Here is a 20,826-nt window from a genome sequence, read left to right on the forward strand (position 1 = left end):
AAATTTTTATATTTTATTTAAATCCCAGTTAGTTAACGTATAGTGATGATGATCTCAGGAGTAAAATTTAGTGATTCATCACTTAAATATAACAGGGCTTTTAGGGTAGTTTCTCCCTTTGGAATTTTTACCTACATGTAAGCATTACCTGTTCAAAACAAACAAACAAACAAACAAAAAACAATGGAGAAGATGGCTGAGTAGCAGGAACCTTACCTTATCCCATGGATACAGCTAGATAAAATCCCCATCAGCATAAATAACTCAGAAAATAACATGAAGACTGGCAAAACAAACTTCACAGCTAAATGTAGAGAAGAGGCCACAGAGCGGAGACTAGAAAGAATAGAAACATGTTTGGGAGCTAACAGACCCATGGGAGGGAGGGATGGCAGACTTGGAGAGAGGAGAGAAATAGAGCCTCATGCCAGGCACCCCAGGCACAGGGAATCCCCATAAGATTTGGCTTTGAAAGCGAGAGGGGGGAAATTTCATGAACTCTTACAATTAGCAGGCTTAACATCTGAACTTTAAAAATCAGTCGGCTCTGAGAGAGCTGGAAGGATGAGAGGAAACGGAATCTCTGCCCTTAGAGAAATAGCACAACAGACAAACCCCTCAGAAATACAGCATAGAAACGACATCTTGAATAATGCCTGGAGTATACTGGAGGGAGGATTGTTTCGTAACCTCAGAGAGTGTGCTGGAGGGGCAGGGATTGACCATTGGAAGACTTCTCCAGAAACAAAAGAGCTGGAAAGCCACCATTTTCCTCTCCCACCCCCACAGCCTAGATACATGGATACCTGCTGGAACCACCTTAGTGCTCACACTCAATACCTAACTTGTTAACAGTGCATCCCATGCTTGAGTTTTCTTGCAAACTCACCCTCTCCAGCCAGGCTCCGCCTCTAGGTCTCTTCACACAGCAGACCCACACAAACCCTGCTGACACAGTGTGACCCACCCTCATGCTTTCCTCTGGACCTGCTCCCTCCCAATAGACCCTTGGCCAGAGCACATCCAAAGCAGTGCCACAAGTATGGCATGTGCAAGCAGCCCCAGTAGGACCAGCACCCTCCAAAGTGACTCCTGCCCTGGGTAGAGGTGAAGATAACCACACCCACCCGTCCAAATACAGCCAGGCACATTGCTAGGGGCAGAGGTATGGTCTGACTGCAGGCCTTGCCTGCCAACAAAAGTTTCACAAGGGACAACACAGGGAAAGTGCCCTGAAATTCACTGATACTGCTTCTCTGGAAAATGCATGGACTGACCCAAACCCGAGGTGGTCCCAGACTGGCCTACTAACAACACAGGGACCAAACAACCCCTGACCACAACCGGAAAAGAGAGCCATTGCAGTCGACTGGGCCAAAGGAAAAAGCAGTTCAACCATAACAGCAGGGTGCACACAACAAATAGGAGACATTCCTCAAGTGCCAGGTTCTGGTGAACAGAGGACAGTGCACTGCAGGGCACTACAGGACCTCTTCTTCACAAGACTACTTCTTTCAAGAGCAGGAGTTGTAGGTGACTTCCATAACACACAGAAACAGAGTTAGACAAAATGAGAGACAGGGAAATATGTCCCAAATGAACGAACAGGATAAAATCACAGCACCAGAGTTAAGCAAAACAGAGAAAAGAAATATTACTGATAGGGAATTTACAGTAATGATCATAAAGATATTCACTGGACTTGAGACAAGAGTGGAAGATCTCAGTGAAACTCTTAACAAAAAGAAACCATAAAACTGCAGATGAGGAACTCAATAACTGGAATTCAAAATACACAAGATGGAATAAATAGTAGACTAGAGGAAGCAGAAGAACCAGAGATTTGGAGAACAGAGTAATGGAAAGCAATCAAGCTGAATAGGAGAGAAAAATAATAATTAAAAATGAAAATAAGACTTGGGGAAATATCAAGAATAATAACATTCACATTATAGGGATCCCAGAAAGAGAAGAGAGAGAAGGAAGCAGAAAATGATTCTGAAACAATAATAGCTGAAGACTCCCTGAAGTAGGGTCAGGGAACAGAAATCCAGGTTCAAGAGGCACAGAGAGCACCTAACAAAATCAACCCGAGGAGGTTGACACCAAGATGGATAGTAAATTGTAAATATTTATGCATCCAACATGGGAACACCCAAATAAAGCAGTTAATAACAAACCTAAAGGAACTAAACAATAGTAATACAATAATAGGGGACTGTAACATGCCACTTACATCAGTGGACAGATCATCCAAACAGAAAATCTACAAGGAAACAATGGCTTTGGATGACACACTGGACCAGATTAATCTAGAGATGTATTCAGAACATTCCATCCAAAACTAGCAGAATACACATTCTTTTCAAGTGTAGATGGATCATCTCCAGAATAGATCATAAATTAAGCCACGAAACAAATCTCTACAGATTCAAGAAGATCAGAGTCATACTATGCATCTTTTCCAACCACAACACCATGAAACTGGAAATCAACCACATGAAAAAAGCTGGAAAGAACACAAATACAGAAGGTTAAATAACATGCTACTAAACAATGAATAGGTCCATTAAGAAATTGAAGAGTAAGTTAAAAAATGCATGGAGGCAAATGAAATTGAAAACACAATAGTCCAAAATCTTTAGGGTACACCAAAAGCAGTTTTAAGAAGGAAGTTATAGCAATACAGGCCTACCTCAACAAACAAACAAAAATCTCAAACAGCCTAACCTTACACCTGAAGAGCTAGAAAAAAGAACAAATCAAACCCAAAACCAGTAGAAGGAAGCAAATAATAGAGCAGAAATAAATGAAATGAAAACAAAACAAAAACAATGATACTGGGAGATGGCTCTTTGAGTAGATCAACAAAATTGGCAAACCTCTAGGCAGACTCATAAAATTAAAAAGAAAGAAAGAATCAGAAGTGAAAGAGGAGAAATAACAACCAACACAAGAGAAATACAATAGGAATAGACTCAAAATTATATGCTGCCAAACTGGACAGCCTAGAAGAAATGAATTTCTAGAAACACAGAACCTTCCAAAACCAAATCAGAAGGACATAGAAAATTTGAACAGGCCAGTTACCAGCAAGGAAATTGAATCAGTAATCAAAAACTCCCACCAAGTGTCCAAGACCAGACAGCCTCACAGTTGAATCCTACCAAACATTTAAAGAAGAATTAATACCTTTTCTTCTCAAACTATTCCAGAAAAATCAAAGAGGAAGGAAAACTTCCAGATTCATTCTATGAGGTCAGCATTACCCCGATATCAAAATCATATACATACAACACAAAGAAATAAAAGGCATCCAAATTGGCCAGGAGGAGGTCAAACTTTCACTCTTGGCAGATGACATGATACTCTATATGGAAAGCCCAAAAGATTCCACCAAAAAACTGCTAGAATTGATTCATGAATTCAGCAAAGTTGCAGGATATAAAATCATTGCACAGAAATCGGTTGCATTCTTATACACATACAGTGAAGTGACAGATAAATCAAGGAATCTATCCCACTTACAGTCGCACAAAAAAAACATAAAATACCTAAGAATAAATCTAACCAAAGAGGTGAAAAACGTATGCACTGAAAACTATAGAAAGCTTATGAAAAAAAATGAAGACGATACAAAAAAATGGAAAAAGATTCCATGCTCCTGGATAGGAAGAACAAATATTGTTAAAATGTCAATACTACCCAAAGCAATCTACATATTCAATGCAATGCCTATCAAAATAACACCAGCATTCTTCACAGAGCTAGAACAAACAATCCTAAAATTGGTATGGAACCAGAAAAAAACCCAAATAGCCAAAGCAATCTTGAAAAAGAAAAAGCAGGAGGCGTCACAATCCCAGACTTCAAACTATACTACAAAGCTGTAATCATCAAGACAGTATGATATTGGTACAAAAACAGACACTCAGATCCATGGAACAGAATAGAGAACCCAGAAATAGACCCACAAACGTGTGGCCAACTCACCTTTGACAAAGCAGGAAAGAATATCCAATAGAATAAAGATGGTCTCTTCAGCAAGTGGTGCTCGGAAAACTGGACAGGGACATGCAAAAGAATGAACCTGGACCACTTTCTTACACCAAACACAAAAGTAAACTCAAAATGGATGAAAGACCCCAACGTAAGACAGGAAGCCATCAAAATCCTCGAGGAGAAAACAGGCAAAAACCTCTCTGATCTTGGCCACAGCAACTTCTTATTCAACATGTCTCTGGAGGCAACAGAAACAAAAGCAAAAATGATCTATTGGGACCTCATCAAAATAAAAAGCTTCTGCACAGTGAAGGAAACAATTAGCAAAAGTAAAAGGCAACTGACAGAATGGGAGAAGATATTTGCAAACGACGTATCAGATAAAGGGTTAGTATCCAAAATCTATAAAGAACTTATCAAACTCAACACCCAAAAAACAAATAATCCAGTGAAGAAATGGGCAAAAGACATGAATAGACACTTCTCCAAAGAAGACATCCAGATGGCCAACCGACACATGAAAAAATGCTCAACATCACTCATCATCAGGGAAATACAACCAACTGAGGGTTACTGGAGGGGCTGTGGGAGGGGGGATGGGCTAAATGGGTAAGAGACACTAAGGAATCTACTCCTGAAATCATTGTTGCACTATATGCTAATTTGGATGTAAATTTTAAATAATATTTTAAAAAATCATATACAGGCACTACAAAAAAAGGGAACTACAGGCCTATGTGTCTAATGAACTTAAATGCAAAAATCCACAACAAATTGTTAATAAACTGAATCTAACAATACATTAAAAAAACCATTGACCACAATCATGTGAGACTTATTACTGGGATACAAGGCAGGTTCAGAATTTGCAAGTCAGTCAATGTGATACATCAAGAAGAGAAAGGATAAAAATCATATCGTTTTGATACATGTAGAAAACACATTTGACAAAGCATAAACTCCATTTATGCTAACCCTCCACAAAGTTTAGAGGGAACATAACGTAATAAAGCCCATATAAAAACCCCACAGGTAACATACTCAATGCAAAAAAATTAAGAGTTTTTCCTCTAAAATCAGGAATGAGACAAGGATGTCCACTCTCATCACTTTGATTCAACACAGTACTGGAAGTACTAGCCACAGCAATAAAACAAGAAAAAGGAATAAAATGTATCCAAATTGGTAAGGAAGAATAAAACTTCTACTTTTTGCAGATGGCATGATACTATATATAAAAAATCCCAAAGACTCCACCCCAAAACTACTAGAACTGATAAATGAATTCTTTAAAATCACAAGATACAAAATCAATGTACATAAATCTTTTGCATTTGTCTACACTACTAATGTAGTAGCAGAAAGAGAAATTAGGAAAACAATTCCATTTACAATTGCACCAAAAATACAAAGTACCTAGAATGAACTTAACCAAGGAGGCGAAAGATTTGTACTATGAAACTGAAACACTGATGAAAGAAATTAAAGATGACACAAATGAATGGAAAGATACTCCATGCTCATGGATTGGGAGAACAAATACTGTTAAAATGTCTATACTACCCAAAGTAATATACAGATTTAATACACTCCCTGTCACAATACCAGCCACATTTTTCACAGAACTAGACTAAATTATCCTAAAGTTTGTATGGAACTACAAAAGACCCCGAATGGCCAAAGCAGTCTTGAAAAAGAAGAAAGTAGAAATATCACAATCCCAGATTTCAGGATATAATACAAAGCTGTAGTAATCAAGACAGTATAGTAATGGCACAAAATAGATACATAGATCAGTGGTAGAGAATAGAGCCCAGGAATAAACCCACAATTATATGGCCCGTTAATCTTTGACAAAGGAGGGAAGAATATGCAATGGGGAAACATAATCTCTTCAATGAATAGTGTTGAGGGAACTGGAAAGCTGCCTGCAAAAGAATGAAACTGGACCACTTTCTTACACCATTCACACAAATAAATTCAAAATGGATTAAACACCTAAATGTGAGGCATGAAACCATAAAAATCCTGGAAGAGAGCAGAGGCAGTAATTTCTCTGACATTGGCTGTAGCAGCATTTTTCTAGATATCTCTCCTGAGACAAGGGAAACAAAAATAAACTATTGGGACTACACCAACATAAAAAGCTTTCACAAAGTAAAAAATACTCAAGAAAACTAAAAAACAAGTGAATGGGGAAATATATTTGCAAATACACATAGCCAATAAAGGGTTGTATCCAAAATATATAAAGAACTTACACAACTCAACAACAAAAACAATCAGATTGAAAATAGGCAGAAGACATGAAGACATTTTTCCAAAGAACACATACAGAGGGCCAAAATACACATGAAAAGATACTCAACAGTTCTCATCATCAGGGAAAAGCAGAACAAAACCACAATGAGATATCACTTGCCACCTGTCAGAATGGGTAAAATCAAAAATACAAGAAATAACAAGCGTTGGTGAGGTGGAGAAAAAAGAAGCCTTGTGCACTGTCAGTGGGAATGCAGATTGATAGAGCCATTGTGGACGACAGTATGGAGGTTCCTCAAAGAATTACCATAAGATCCAGTAATTCCACTACTGGGTATTTACCCATAGGGGAAAAAGACCCATTAATTTGAAAAGAGTAGCCAAATTATGGAAGCAGCCCAAGTGTTTATGATATATGAATGGATAAAGAAGATGTGATCTATAAATATATATCCTTATCCAGTCCCATGGCCAGAAGCTGGGAACTGAAAGTTAGGAACGGTCAAAGTTGGGCTTTGGTGATTTATAGTAAAGTGAGTAGGGTATATTAGGCTGTTGAGATGGGGCCTCAGGATCCCAATTAACCTTCTCTGAAATTTCCCTTATGGAACTAATACTCCTAAAGCCTTTCTTCCATCATAGTTCCAGACCAAACCACACTTTCTAGACTTGGTCAAGTAGTGGCTGACCTCTCAACCTTTTAGGATTAAAAGATGCGTGAATCCTTTGCTTTGTGGAGGGCCCTGGGGATGCAGTCCGGTGAGAATCAGGTCCCCAGTCTGTGAAGGGCTCCTTTGCTATATTTAGCCAAGCTGAGCCACCAGAACCAGATACGACTTTATTTACTTCTCCCCAGCACCAAGCCTCCAGAATCGTCGCTATCCATCCATGGCAAGGATCCATTCCATGACCATCGAAGCTCCCATCACAAAGGTGAGTGACAGCTGCTGCCTCCACTCTGCAATCAGGGCTGCCCAGCACTGGGCTCGTTTCTACAGACAGACGTGATAAATGACTTGTCACTGATAACACAGAGTTTACAGTCTGGTAGAGGAAGCAGATATTAAATAAACACGTAATTAATTTGTAGTTCTAAATTACACTGACTGTTAGTCAGGAAAACAATAGTGTTCTAAGAGAAAATCAGATTACGGCTCTATTTACCTTAGGTGAGGTGATCAGGCAGAGTCTCTCTCTAGAGGAAATGATGCTTGAAGTGAGAACTGAAGCATGCAAGGCTGTTAGAAGACGAGGTGGGAGAAGAGAATTCTAGGCAGTAGGCACAGCAAGAGATGAAGCATAGAGGTGAGAGAAGGAGGATTGGAGTATTTGAAGACTTGAAAGAAAGTTCGGGTGGCTAGAGCTTGGAGGGCAGAGGGGAGAAGATGGTGACATGGAGCTGTAAGGAGGGGTTCTATTTTATAGTTTCTGTGCAGTGGAAGCCACTGAAGAGTTTCAAGTCGGGGAATGACATGATCCAGTATGTTTATTAAAAGGAACACCCAGCTGCCATGCAGAGAATGGACTAGAGATGGCAAGAATGAAAGAGAAGAGGCCAGTTAGGGGGCTTTTCCAGAATTCCAGGCAAGAAATGGTGGTAACTGTACTACAGTCATAGCAGTGGAGTTAGAAATGAATAGATCAAGAAATATTCAGGGATAGAATCAATTTGGACGATGCATAGCATTATCAGGGTGATAGAGAAAGCTGTTTGTCAGCTGGGGCCACCCAGGTTCTGAGTTTGAGGCAGATAGAAGTTTTGTTTTGTTGTTGTTTGGTTTTTGTTTGTTTGTTTTTCACTCTAGAACCACTCTAAAAACCAGAGAAGGAGCTCTTGTCTCACTTTTTTGGCCCACTTTTTTCCTTGCTTTGGGGAGAAGGGAGCAATATCCTGAATTTAGTTTGGGACATGTGAGCAAGATATTCCAATAGATGGGTCACATGGGTAATTGAATTATACAAACTTGAAGGTCAAAAATGAGTTCCGGCAGGGATATAAATTTGAGAGCCCTTGGCATTGTAGGTCATATGTGTCCAAAGTCATGGGAATAGCTGGGTTCTGGAAGGACTGTGGAGTGAAAGGCCCCGTACCCATCTCTGAGGAGCTCCAACCTGCAGGAGACAGCTAGAGAAGGATCAGCAAAGGAGCTGAAGGAAATGTGGTCTCTGAGGTGGGAGAACAACCCGGAGAGGTTGGGAGGAAAGGCATGTTGCAGTAAGAATGGAGTGGTTCCGTGGAATCCCTGCTCATTTTCAACAATAAAATGTGTCACTCTCTGATTTCTTTTGGGTTGCAAGCATGTGTTTGACTTTTGGGAACTAGAATTCTTATATTCTCAAATTTATTCTTTCTCTATTTCCTTAGGTTATAAATATAATCAATGCAGCCCAAGAAAACAGCCCCGTGACAGTAGCAGAAGCCTTGGATAGAGTTTTGGAAATTTTACGGACCACGGAACTGTATTCCCCTCAGCTCGGAACCAAAGATGAAGATCCTCACACCAGTGATCTCGTTGGAGGCCTGATGACCGTGAGTGATGAGGGAAAACCGGAAATGCAGGGAGACAACATTAAATGCCCTTGAGAGCACATATAACATGTAACACTTAAACTTGCATATAGTTGCAGAAACATCTGCTGTGGGGGCTAACATCAGTGTAATCAGAAGCATCCGTGTCAAAATTTCTGGATTATATGTGTGGTATAATTCAAATATTTCTTGAATTTACCTTTCCATGAAGCTAACTGATTATAGCAATGGGAGACAGTCCTTCGGAATCCTCATTACAATAAGGAGTAAAGAAGCAGTTGATTGAAGGCTAAATATGCACCACGGGACCCTTGTTTACCTCTCTCCCTTGACCTGGTGCAGTATTGGATTGAGGGTTATGGGTAGGTTTCCTTGGACTACAGGCTTTTTATGTAATGAAAAGGTTTGTGCTTAGATTATAGCACTAGTGCCCAAAATCTCAGCTCTAGAATCCTCTCTTTAAATAAAAAGTTACATAGAAGTTCCCTTTATAATCCAATAAAAGCAGAGCAGAGCTGTTCTGGCTCCATAGGGGAGGGAGAAGGAAGCACCCCCTCCCAGCACACCAATACCACCACCATTTGTCACCACCAAGAGTAGCTGATTTCTAAGGACTCGTGTGTTCTAGTGTTTGGCTGTAATCTATTTGGCTATAATCACCATCTATCAGCAAGTGAAGAAAAAGAAGAAGATTCAAATTACTCATTTGTAGTTCTTATCAGAGGGTGAGGCTCGAAGAATTCTTGGGGTGAAACAGACTCCAGGAGCATCTGAGAGTTTGACTTTGAAGGTTTGTGTCTAGCCCTGTCACCAAATGCTGAGCGTTGACTGGCTTTCTAGTCCATTCTCCCTGTTCTTGCAAAAGGTCTTCGATGAGCCTGTAATTTGAGTGACTTCCTGTTCCTTTCCTTTCCCTGGGCTGGCCTTGGTCATCCCATCCCAGTGCAGCACAGGCTTCAGCTCTGGAGAACGCTGGCAAGGGTCAGTCATGAGGGCAGCCACAGCACCGCATCAGGAGGACTTCAGTTTCTGGAACCAAGTCATCTGCCTCTTCCCCCTGTGGCCACACCATCTTGTGGTTCCTCTCCGGGTCCTGCTGTGAGGAACTAGTGCAGGATTCCACTTACTTTTATTTAGTTTTAGAGAAGAGGAAAAAGAAAGGCAAAGAAGAAGCAGGGGAGTGCCCTGTGATACCTACCTTAGAGGCAGGATGGTTGTAGCCATTGTCACCTACCTATTTATAGAGTTTTAAAAGTTCAGCTCTTGGCCTAAAGGTCCCAAGGTGTGACTTCAGGGGAGCCCTTCATTAATACTTTAAACCTTAGCACACACTTTCTAGGGAGACAAATAAGCAATTATAAATGATTTCTAAGCCAAGATCTAAATAATTAGGTACTCAAGGGTAGAAAGTGGAGGGAAGGGGAACTGACATGCAAGAACATCACCAGCCTAGTAAATGGCAGATCATTAGGACTCTTTCCACTCCCTTAGGTTGCCCTTCCAAAGATCTCAAATCCAGAAAGTTTTCTTTTAAAGGCCAACTGCAATGTTCACGTTGCAAAGCAGAAAACACAGTTGGAAAAAAAATTTAGATACTAATCAAAAATTAGCCCAGCCTTTTTAAAGCTTTACATTAAATCATCCCCAAAATGTGGCCCATGGCTTTGGGTCCCCAGTATGTAAATCTGAGAACACAAGAACAACATAGTACCTAGAAGGGTAAGTGGGGTCTCTTCAAAATAACCTGCATCCAAAAGCAAGATCCCTTCCGTGAGTTCACTAATGTGGCTTCAGGAAGCCAGAAGACAAGGATGGTGTGAGAAAGGCAACGAAGGCAGCTCAGAGGTCAGGTGTGAAACCTGAATGAAGTCCTATCCATTTTACTCTCAATTCTCCATCTCCTGGGGCTAAAAGCTATGGAAGGGGGAGTGTCCTCTGTCTTCTGGATACTGTTCATTTTGAGCCTCATCTTTGGCTAATGGAAGAAATGAGAGAATAATGATAACCGCGTGCAAAGTATGCTTCTAATAGTAGCTTTCTTTATTCCAGGATGGCTTGAGAAGGTTGTCAGGAAACGAGTATGTGTTCACTAAGAGTAAGTTGTCATCTGTCCACTTGTTACTGATAACCTGTCTCCAGCCTGTGCCTTCTCCAGTGTTGTGATTTTTGTTTGGGGAGGGCCTTGGTGTGGCTTGCTGTTGGTCTCATTGGAGTTAACCATCTCTGTAGTCTGCACTTGAAACCAGGTCTCCTAATTAAAATTACTTCTGTGAGCACTGTCAGAATAGGAATTGCAACTCTGTGTACATTCAAACAGACAGCTAAATGGAATTACTTTTTTTGTTTTTATTTTTTGTTGGGGGAAGTTTCAAGAGAAGAACCCTAAAGTGAAAATCTTAACCCTTGGAAGTTCAAGACTTCTTTCTAGTAGCAACCATGAAGATGCTAACAAATGTTTGGGGGCACTTAAGATTCCACAATTAACCAGCCTCCTCAACCCTGTCTGTTTGCTCAGATGTGCACCAGAGTCACAGTCACCTTGCGATGCCAATAACCATCAACGATGTCCCCCCTTGTATCGCTCAATTACTTGATAATGAGGAAAGTTGGGAGTTCAACATCTTTGAATTGGAAGCTGTTACACATAAAAGGTATGTGGCTTCTCTGGCTGCAGGTGGGGAAAGATTGATGGCCACGCTCAAGACTTTCACATCTGGAAACTTTGAGGGAGACGTGAGTTCTTGCCACAAGAAACTTCACAGGTTCTACTTTTCATGCCTTGCTGGGATGTCGCACAAGAGAGACTGCGGCCCCTGAGTGAGCTCCTTTATGGAGACAGAGTGGGTAAGATGTGGGATTAGCCTGGTGATGACCCAGGATGAGGACATACTGAGTGTCCTTTTCACATTTATCCAGGTCGTTCCTTTGTGCTAGTGAGCCGAGAGTTCCAAATACTATTGGCCCCAAACTTGTTGAAGCTAGACTTTACAAACTAAATTTGAAAGCCCTACGGACTTGGCTTTTGTTCCATCCTGTAGGCAGGGAGAAGATGAAATAAGTCAGAAAGCCCTCTTCTATAGTAGGAGACACCTCTTTCTTGCAGGGATGCTGGTCTATAGCATGTGAATGATTCTCACCTGTAAATCTAAGTAATATGATTATAAATGATAGGACTCTACTGACACCACTGTCCCTAGGCTCAGTAATTTTGTGAGGTGACACAGGAAATACAGAGGTTATATGGAAGTAGAGATGGAAAGGGACTATCAGGAATCTTTTTTGGTTGCTAGAGTCACTGAAGGCCGTCTGAGTTTAAGATAATCGAGAAATCATTTGGATTGACCACCATGAGGCACCTAGTTGTAAAGAAGTGACTGATGAGGAGATGCTCTATCTCCTAATTTGGGGAGGGAATGTTTTTTAAGCTCTTGTTCATGCAGAGTAAACGTCACAAGAAAAATGCCTCTATTCCCAAGTGTCATCAAAGGAAGCAGTTTCTAGACCAGTGCACACAATGAATCAGGGTCTGTTTTCCTGTTTTCCAGGCCATTGGTTTACCTGGGCTTAAAGGTATTTTCCCGGTTTGGAGTCTGTGAATTTTTACACTGTTCTGAAACTACTCTTCGGGCCTGGCTCCAAGTGATTGAGGCCAACTACCACTCTTCCAATGCTTATCATAACTCCACCCATGCCGCCGATGTCCTGCACGCCACTGCCTTCTTCCTCGGAAAGGAAAGAGTAAAGGTAGCATTTCAGTATCATGATCTAGTTACCTGCTTAGATTGGAGGTCCAGGAGCTCAATCCTCATAAACATATAAGGCAACTAACCATTTATGTATATACAAATTGCAACCAATCTGATAGTTCTTTGAGTTATCAAATTAACTTGTCATGTTGGTGTTGTAAAGACATGGCCTTTGCTTCCAGCTCTCCCCTCTTGCAAAGGCCTAAAATAATAATTGATGCCACTGTAGACTCCCTTACATGCCTGGCTGATTCATGAACCTATTCTCCAAGTATTCACTGGGAGCCCGTTGTGATACTGAATTAGAGGACAGGACTTAGTTATTACAGCAAATGGTTACTAGGTCTAGAGGTTACGTTTTAGGATCACAATTTGGCCATTGGTGCATGATAACCCAGACAGTAAGGAGCCACTCAGCATTCTACTAATATACATACATATATATATGTGTGTTTTGTGTAGGTGTGAATGTGCATATCCTACATTAATGACTTGCGTAATCATTCTGAAGGAGTTCCACGTCCCTTAATCTTACTTAGAAGCACCTGTACTGTCATGAATAGGTGCTGATTTATAGGACAGCCCTACGTACACCCCATGTACAGCTGGCAAGAGATCTCCATCTCTCCTCCTTCCCAACTACCATCACTTGCAGTGAAGCTTGTAATTCCTTTGCTACAGTTAAAACGGAAGCTTAGAATGTAGATGCCCCTGCGAGAAGTACTATATAGACACCGCAATTCCTATCAACCCGCAGCGGCCTGACGTTACATCATTTCCTTAGTCTTAAGACCCTGGCTACTTAGAAGAGTGATAGCAGGACAGGTAGCAGGAGCTAGAAATGGGACCAAAATGGGGAAAGAGGAGGTTTCCTTCTCAATGTTGCCAAAAGCTAATGTTGGTATTCACTTTCATCATCAGCGAAGTAAAGAATGTGGTCCAAGAATGATGCTTTTGAAGACTTTTATCACCTCCTTTTCAAAAAGGTGACCTCAGGCTTTGTTGGGATAGCACGTTCCTTTGAAGAGCTAAGACACTTTGAGATTCCTACTCCAGGCTCATGTTCCTCCATTTTATGCTGCATGAAACCTTAGACAGCTGAGGCTGTGCACTGCAAAGTTGAGGGCAGGACGTAAAGATGACCCTCACTTATGCAGAACGACTCTATAAAAATACACATTAAATGCTTGATAAATCAGGGAACTCTTGGTCACTTTATCACCTCCCATACTCTCCCTCCCCCAGGAATTTTTCTTTAGATTGTGAGTTCTGCTAGCATATTCAAAATCTGATTGAATTTCTCAAGTAGCAATAGAAACAAGGCTAAGACTATAATTACTTCAAATTCAAAAGACATTTTCTGACAGTCTTGCCAGAGAATCAGGAAATTTAGAACTGCCAGGAATCTTGGAGAAGTAGGTGGAGGGGGCTCCTTATCTCAAAGGTTGAGTCAGCAGCCCCAGACCACTGGTTAGTCCACCGTGAGGCATTCTGAGCAGGATTTAATCCCGGGGACTCTTGTGCCAGACCTGCTGCCACTGATGAGGAGAGTCAGGGAAATGTGTTTTTACCGAATACCCATCCATCACCCTCTTTTCTTTATGCTTAGACTGAAAATCTTGATATCACTGTGACATAGCTCCACATCCCCACCCCAGCCAGCTGGATAACATGCCCAGAGCTGACCTTCCCCTTGAATTTGTCACAGATACTCTCTTCCCCCTACTCTTCCCGATACCCAGGAACCACTGCAACTAGAGCGCTCAGGGTAGCCAGCACTCTGTTGTTATTCTCTGGGTGTAGGTGACCGTCATAGGGAAGGAACTGTTGGAAAGGCTCATCTGAAATGGGGGCCAGTCTGGCCAATTTGCCTCAGGGTGCTCCAAATCTACTCCCATTGGTTAAAGAAGGCAAAAACGGTGCGGAACTCTCTGCATCTCCAAAGGTCTGAAATTTCTCCTCTTGTGGGTTTGGTGAGGAAGTTTTCTTCCGCAGACGGTCCCTCCCTCCCACAGGAAGGGCTTGCTTCTCCCATCTGCTGGCGGGGGGCAGCCTTCTTCTCCTGCCTCCCACCACAACTACCCCCAGGTTTAAATCAGTGTAGGCTGGAAGAAAAGACATGTCTCACCTAATGCCACTTGTGTGTCTACTGCAGTTACTTGAGTCTCTTTTATTGAAAAAATTAAAAACAACTTGGCCCCAGGCTCCAGTCAAGGTGGAACATACTCCAGGACCACTAGCTGCAGGCCCAAAGTGTGGGTTCCATGGGTCCTCCCTGCACAGGTAGAGTCAGAGGAGAGCCCCATCAGGGCAGCTTTGGGTCCTGACTGCACCTCCCTGACCAGAGGCAAAATGGGGCCAGCTTTTCTGCTTGCTCTGGGCATTATACAATCATCAGTGTCTGAAAAGAGCTGAAAGGAACAGCATCAGGTGCTGTCCCTGGTCAGGAAAGCTATATGTGTGGACTAGGGCCAAGCCAGGAATTGCCCCCCACCCCACCCCCACTCCTGCTCCAGGTGGTCAGGGTTGGAAAGGGAAATGGCTGTCTTCTGGTAGGGACAGCTTTCCAGAAACCTTTCAGGGCTAGCTTCAGATTCATTGCTCCCTTACCCATTAGGGTCTGAGAAGCAGTTGGCATTTTTACCTCCCACAGCCTAGGAGAACAACTCTGTAATGCCAGAGAATTATGCCTGCCCCTCTAGCCTCTTCTCGGGTACCACTTTTCCCCTACTCACTACCCTTCAGCCACAGTGATGCTATTTAAGTCTCCTGAATAAACCACTTCTTTGTTTGACCTCAGGAACACCGTGTAGGCTTTCTGCCTGGCATTCTCTCTCTCGTCCTTTTTTGCCCGGCTAATTTCTGTTTCTCCTTCAGGCTTTTATGCTGATAAAATGAAAAAATGCAGTTCTCGGTTGCACTGGCCACGTTTCAGGTGTCTGGTAGCTCCGTGTGACCAGGGTTTATATATGGACAGCACAGACATTGCCATCGTCACAGAGAGTCGAGCCAACAGCACTGCCCTAAACCAGATCAGGCCTTGGGGTTACTCTGTCAAAGCATCCATACTTTCCTTAGCACATTTCACAGTCAGTTACGTGTGTGTGTGTGATCACTTCTCGGCCTTTTGGCTAAGACCAAGTGTATTTGTGTGTGTGTGTGTGTGTGTGTATGATTTGTGCCTTCCCCAGGAAATTATCAATTCCATTAGTGCGGAGAGCATGCCAGTGTAGTTCATCATTGTAGTGCCAGCGTTCTGAGTCACAGCTGGAACCCAGTAAGTGTATCATAAATGATTACTGAATGAATTCCTGAAGTACAGGATCTCTTATATAATAGTAGCCCATTTAATAACTTCTTCCTAAGGCTGTGATCTGAGAAAACGTCCGTGTGCCCTTCCGCTCTGGTTTGTGTTCTTACATTACATACCAAGAGCTGTAGAAAGAGGGTCTCCCTTTGTGCCTCTGCCACCTGCTCACCTAGAGCTGAATTTTGTTCTTAATTGCAAGAGCCCCTTTAGCCTCAGTTTTCATGGGAAAGTTCTTGTTCTTGTCCTTGATGCTCTTGTACTGCTTGGCTTTACCCCGTTTCACCTTTGTGTGAAGAGTTTGGTTGTATTTGTGCCATTACTGCCACTCTCTCAATCTCTGCGTAAGTAAGCAAACAAAATAAGTGATACTTGTGATCTTAGGCCACTTTCTGCTCTTCACGTGTGGAAAAGAGTCAGCAATAAATGCCACAGGGCAGACACTTGAAAAGTCCTGTTTGGCTTCTTCCTGCAAAGGACTTGGAGTGAGCAGATCCTGGGAAAAGAATTTCGGTGTCCGTGATAATACATCTGTCACATACGACAACTCAGATTTCTGTTTCCTTCCACATAATCCACAGCAACACCACGTGATGTGATCTATCCTAGGCAGCCTCTCAACTTCCAGGAAGTCAGAGAAGGCTCATCAGACTAAGAGAACATTCTGATAATCCCAACTCCCCTGGCCCATCCCCCGAGAGACGTGTAGGATCCTGACATGCAGTGGATAACGTTCATCCTTGCCTCCTCGTGACCCCAGGGAAGCCTCGATCAGCTGGATGAGGTGGCAGCGCTGATTGCCGCCACAGTCCACGATGTGGATCACCCGGGAAGGACCAACTCGTTCCTGTGCAACGCAGGCAGTGAACTCGCTGTGCTCTATAATGACACCGCTGTCCTGGAGAGTCACCACACCGCCCTGGCCTTCCAGCTCACGGTCAAGGACAGCAAATGCAACATTTTCAAGAACATTGACAGGTTTGTGCTTGGGCTCCTCTGCTCAGGTTTGTGAAACAGTAGTGGGACATTCAGTCTTACGTAACTTCTCCAAGTATTTAGCTTCTCTTAGGGCAGGGAAAGGGGGAAGTAACAATAGTTGGACCATTGTACCAGACGGTATAGTAATCACCTTGCCCTTAATAAGCTTACTTGTACTTTCCAGACTGCTTTCATCTTTCTGAATTTCATTTGCTCTTCATTGAGTTCACAAACGTGTTTTACACACGGCGCAAAAACGCTTAAAACCCTCGTTGTCTAATAAGTACAGCAGATATTTTTACCCTCCCAGGGGACATCCTGCCTTTTGTGTAACTCCCGGAAAATGCATCTTTCCTTGGCTTTCCCCAGTTGAGTTTTTGCCACTTAAAATCCTAACTCACGAGGAGATAGCGTTGTTCCACAGGTCCCGGCAGAGTCGTTAGAGCCCAGAGGGCTGGGCAGGTTTCCCCCTGGCTGTTGTACTCCTGTCTGGTGAAAGCTGGCCAGCTGTGAACCGAGAGGAGCACTTCCTCTTGGCTGCCACAGGCCTGCGGTCAGACGATGGCTGTTTGCCACACGGCACCAGCCAGGCTGGAGAGCGGACTTCTGGGACAGGGCAGACTACACAGAGCACAGGGCTCACCTGGGCCTTGGGGAACACTTGTCAACATGGACCTATCCCTTTGATTTCCAGACATCTGCGAAAACATGGAGACCAGTTATTCTACCTTCAACTTAAAACTTCATCAGGATCAAGGCTTAATTTTTAAAACTTTGACTGAAAGAATTTTATCCAAGAGCCCGTTTTATTCAGCTCCCCGTTCTGGCTCCTGAAAGTTAGAAAAAGATGATAGGAACTGGAGAGTAATGTTTTGGCAGGTTTGTTGCCCCATGCGTTGTCACTTCTATTTTAGAGAATGACTTTTTTTTCAAATTTTGTATTTTATTTTTTAAAATTTACCTCCAGATTAGTTAACATATAGTGAAACAGTGATTTCAGGAATAGATTCCTTAATGCCCCTTACCCATTTAGCCCATCCTCCCTCCCACAACCCCTCCAGCAACTCTCAGTTTGTTCTCCATATTTATGAGTTAGTTACTTATTAGTGGGAAAACATTATTCCCCTACCATCATCTAAAGAAGGAATGACAGTTCTCTGTAATTCAAATCACTGTGTCTGTGCCGAATATAACGGGGACAGCTCATCAGGTTGCTGTGTCAGTCTTGTAGGGAAGGAACTTGGCATTTCCTTCTATCTTACTATTGATACGTTTCCAAGGGAAGGTAGAAGGAAACCACTTTGTAAAATAAGTGCCTACTATGTGCCAGTTACTACACACACACACACACACACACACACACACACACACACACACCCATACAAGGAAGAGTCAGCTTCCCTGGGGAACATCGAATGGTGTCATCAAGTCCTGGCATAATGGAAAGAGGGGCAGGTAAACTTTTTTATGATCTGCACTCACTTCTTAACTCTGTGCCCCCAGCTGCCTCGTGTGGTGTGGGAAGTATGGTGAAATGGTAGCAGAACAGTTCTAATTCTGGACGTGATATGAACAAGGCCCTGTGTCTTCTGGTTATTTTAGGAACCACTATCGAACACTACGCCAGGCTATTATTGACATGGTTTTAGCAACAGAGATGACAAAACACTTTGAACATGTGAACAAATTTGTGAACAGCATCAATAAGCCCCTGGCGGCTGAGGTAAGCATTTCACCTATAATAAGATACATCAGCGTATTATTTCAATTAGAGCCGGCGCTGGCCGCAACGTACTTTCTCTTCATCCTGGACACAAGATGGTTGTTTGCCTGGAGGTGGTAAAGACGGGCTGAAAATACTGGCCACAGTGTCCACGGTAACTCTGCCTTCCTTAGAAAGAAAGGTCCTGAGATGAAGCCAGTGGTGACGGGAGGAGGAGATAGGCCCAAGAGTAAGATAGACAAGAACTGCAGACAGCAGAGCCTGGATAAATGGTGGTATTTTAGGGCACCCAAAGCCTTTTCTAATTCTGTGACATTGGAGACCTCAAAAGTGGATGTTTTAAAAAAGAGACAAACTAAGGAACAGACTCTTTAACTATAGAGGTCAAACTGGTGGTGACCAGAGGGGAGGTGTGTGTGTGGGGGGGGAGGGGGATGGGTGAAATAGGTGATAGGGATAAAAGAGGACACTTATCATCATGAGCACTTGAGCAATGTATACAATTGCTGAATCGCTACATCGTACACCTAAAACGAAACATAACACTGTATGTTAGCTCTATTGGAATTAGAAAACTTAATAAAAGCAAAAGTAAAAACAGAAGCTGAAATTCAGTGTTAGAAGAAAACATGGATGTTTTAAAGAACTGTATTCCTGATGATGTGCATTAAAACCACATCAGTACTTAAAGATTATATACAGTCAAACTGTGAGTGCTAGTTGATAGCAAAAGCAGAAGTCATTTTTCCTTTTTAAAATTTACGGATGTACCTTAGTCCTGCCTTAAGGCCCCTATAAACTGGAGTTTTAGAAACACACACAGAGGGTTCACATCCCAGTTGTTTCAAATGAAATCAACTGACCTCTGAGACCATGAAGCTGCTCATAGCCCTGTAAAGTTAAAAAAGCTTTTTGCTCATTCCGTTGAGAAGAGGTTGCATATGTTGATGGGTGATGAATGGTTGTCTTAAAAGTAACCTGATGATCAGTATGGAGACTCTCTGTGTAGAACCCATCACCTGACCGGGCCAGATGCACAAACAGTGTCCACCCCATCTGTTCTATTTCATCCTCCAGGGATCCCACAGCATCGTGTCAGGGCCTTCTCTTTCCACAGAGGACTTATGGGGGTAAGGATCTAGGGATTCAGGAGGGAAAAATTATACAGAACCACAGAATTTAGAGTTGAGGAAAGTCACCCATCAAATAAGCCCCAAGCTCTCTGTTGAGGTTTATTATTTATCACATTGCCTAGGGTAAGCAGTAACTTCCCAGTAATAGGTAATCAAAACAACTACCTTCAGAAGCCCATTGATGGTTTAATAAATAGGTCTGATCTTGAAACAGAACAAAAAACTCTTAAATGTTATGCTTTCATTTTGGCAGAGGTCTGCAGATCTAATTAATTTTTCACACAATGTGATGATGTCTTTGAAAGAAGAGAATAGCAATCTTCCAGGTTTTGTATAATTGGCCTATTACTGCATTTATGTAAACCTACTGCTAGACCTGGCCACTCAGTTCAGGACCCCTGACCTAACATCCATCACTCAGTACACACTACTATACAACCAGTCTTTTTCTTTTTTTTTCCAAATTTTTATTTAAATTCTAGTTAGAGTGAAATATTGGGTTCACGAGAATTCAGTGGTTCATCACTTAGATACAACACCCAGTGCTCATCATAACAAGTGTTCATCACTCATCTAGCTCATCTCCCACCCTGCCGCCCTCCATCAACCCTGTTTAATGTTCATCTGCTTTGTTTCCTAAATTCCACATGAGTGGAATATGGTGTTTATCTTTTTCTGACTGATTTCGCTTAGCATCATACTCTAGCTCCACTCATGTCATTGCAAATAGCAAGATTTCATTCTTTTTGATGGCTGAGTAATATTCCAGTGTGTGTGTGTGTGTGTGTGTGTGTGTGTGTGTGTGTGTGTGTGTGCGCTTCATCAGTCAGTGGACACGTGAGTTCTTTCCATAGTTTGGCTATTGGTAGCACTGCTGTAAACATCAGGGTGCATGTGCCCCTTCGAATCTCTATTTTTGTATCCTTGTGGGAAATACCTAATAGTGCAGTTGGTGAATCAAAGTTCTATTTTGTAATTTCGGAGGCACTGCCATACTGTTTTCCTGAGTGGCTGCACCAGTTTGCATTCCCACCAACCGTGCAAGCGGGTTCCCTTTTCTCTGCATCTTAGCAACACTTGTTTCTTGTATTGTTAATTTTAACCATTCTGACAGGTATGAGGTGGTACCTTATTGTGGTTTTGAT

The 20,826-nt window shown here is 42.3% G+C and overlaps 1 protein-coding gene across 9 annotated transcripts in view; it reads left to right on the forward strand.

The window, feature by feature from the left end:
• PDE8B (phosphodiesterase 8B) overlaps window positions 1-20,826 on the forward strand; it is a 267,553-nt gene that overhangs the window by 241,369 nt on the left and 5,358 nt on the right. For 8 of the 9 annotated variants that reach the window (XM_045062413.1, XM_045062408.1, XM_045062402.1 and 5 more), the window contains 7 exons: window positions 7,121-7,197; window positions 8,630-8,794; window positions 10,844-10,889; window positions 11,310-11,445; window positions 12,340-12,538; window positions 16,608-16,825; window positions 18,428-18,548. In XM_045062413.1, the coding sequence (XP_044918348.1) occupies window positions 7,121-7,197; window positions 8,630-8,794; window positions 10,844-10,889; window positions 11,310-11,445; window positions 12,340-12,538; window positions 16,608-16,825; window positions 18,428-18,548 (962 nt within the window). Of the gene's footprint in view, window positions 1-7,120; window positions 7,198-8,629; window positions 8,795-10,843; window positions 10,890-11,309; window positions 11,446-12,339; window positions 12,539-16,607; window positions 16,826-17,519; window positions 17,705-18,427; window positions 18,549-20,826 lie in introns of those variants that run through there. The other variant, XR_006601142.1, reaches the window with a different exon arrangement.

This window comes from Felis catus, chromosome A1 (genome assembly GCF_018350175.1).
Source record: "Felis catus isolate Fca126 chromosome A1, F.catus_Fca126_mat1.0, whole genome shotgun sequence".
Lineage (NCBI taxonomy): Eukaryota > Metazoa > Chordata > Mammalia > Carnivora > Felidae > Felis > Felis catus.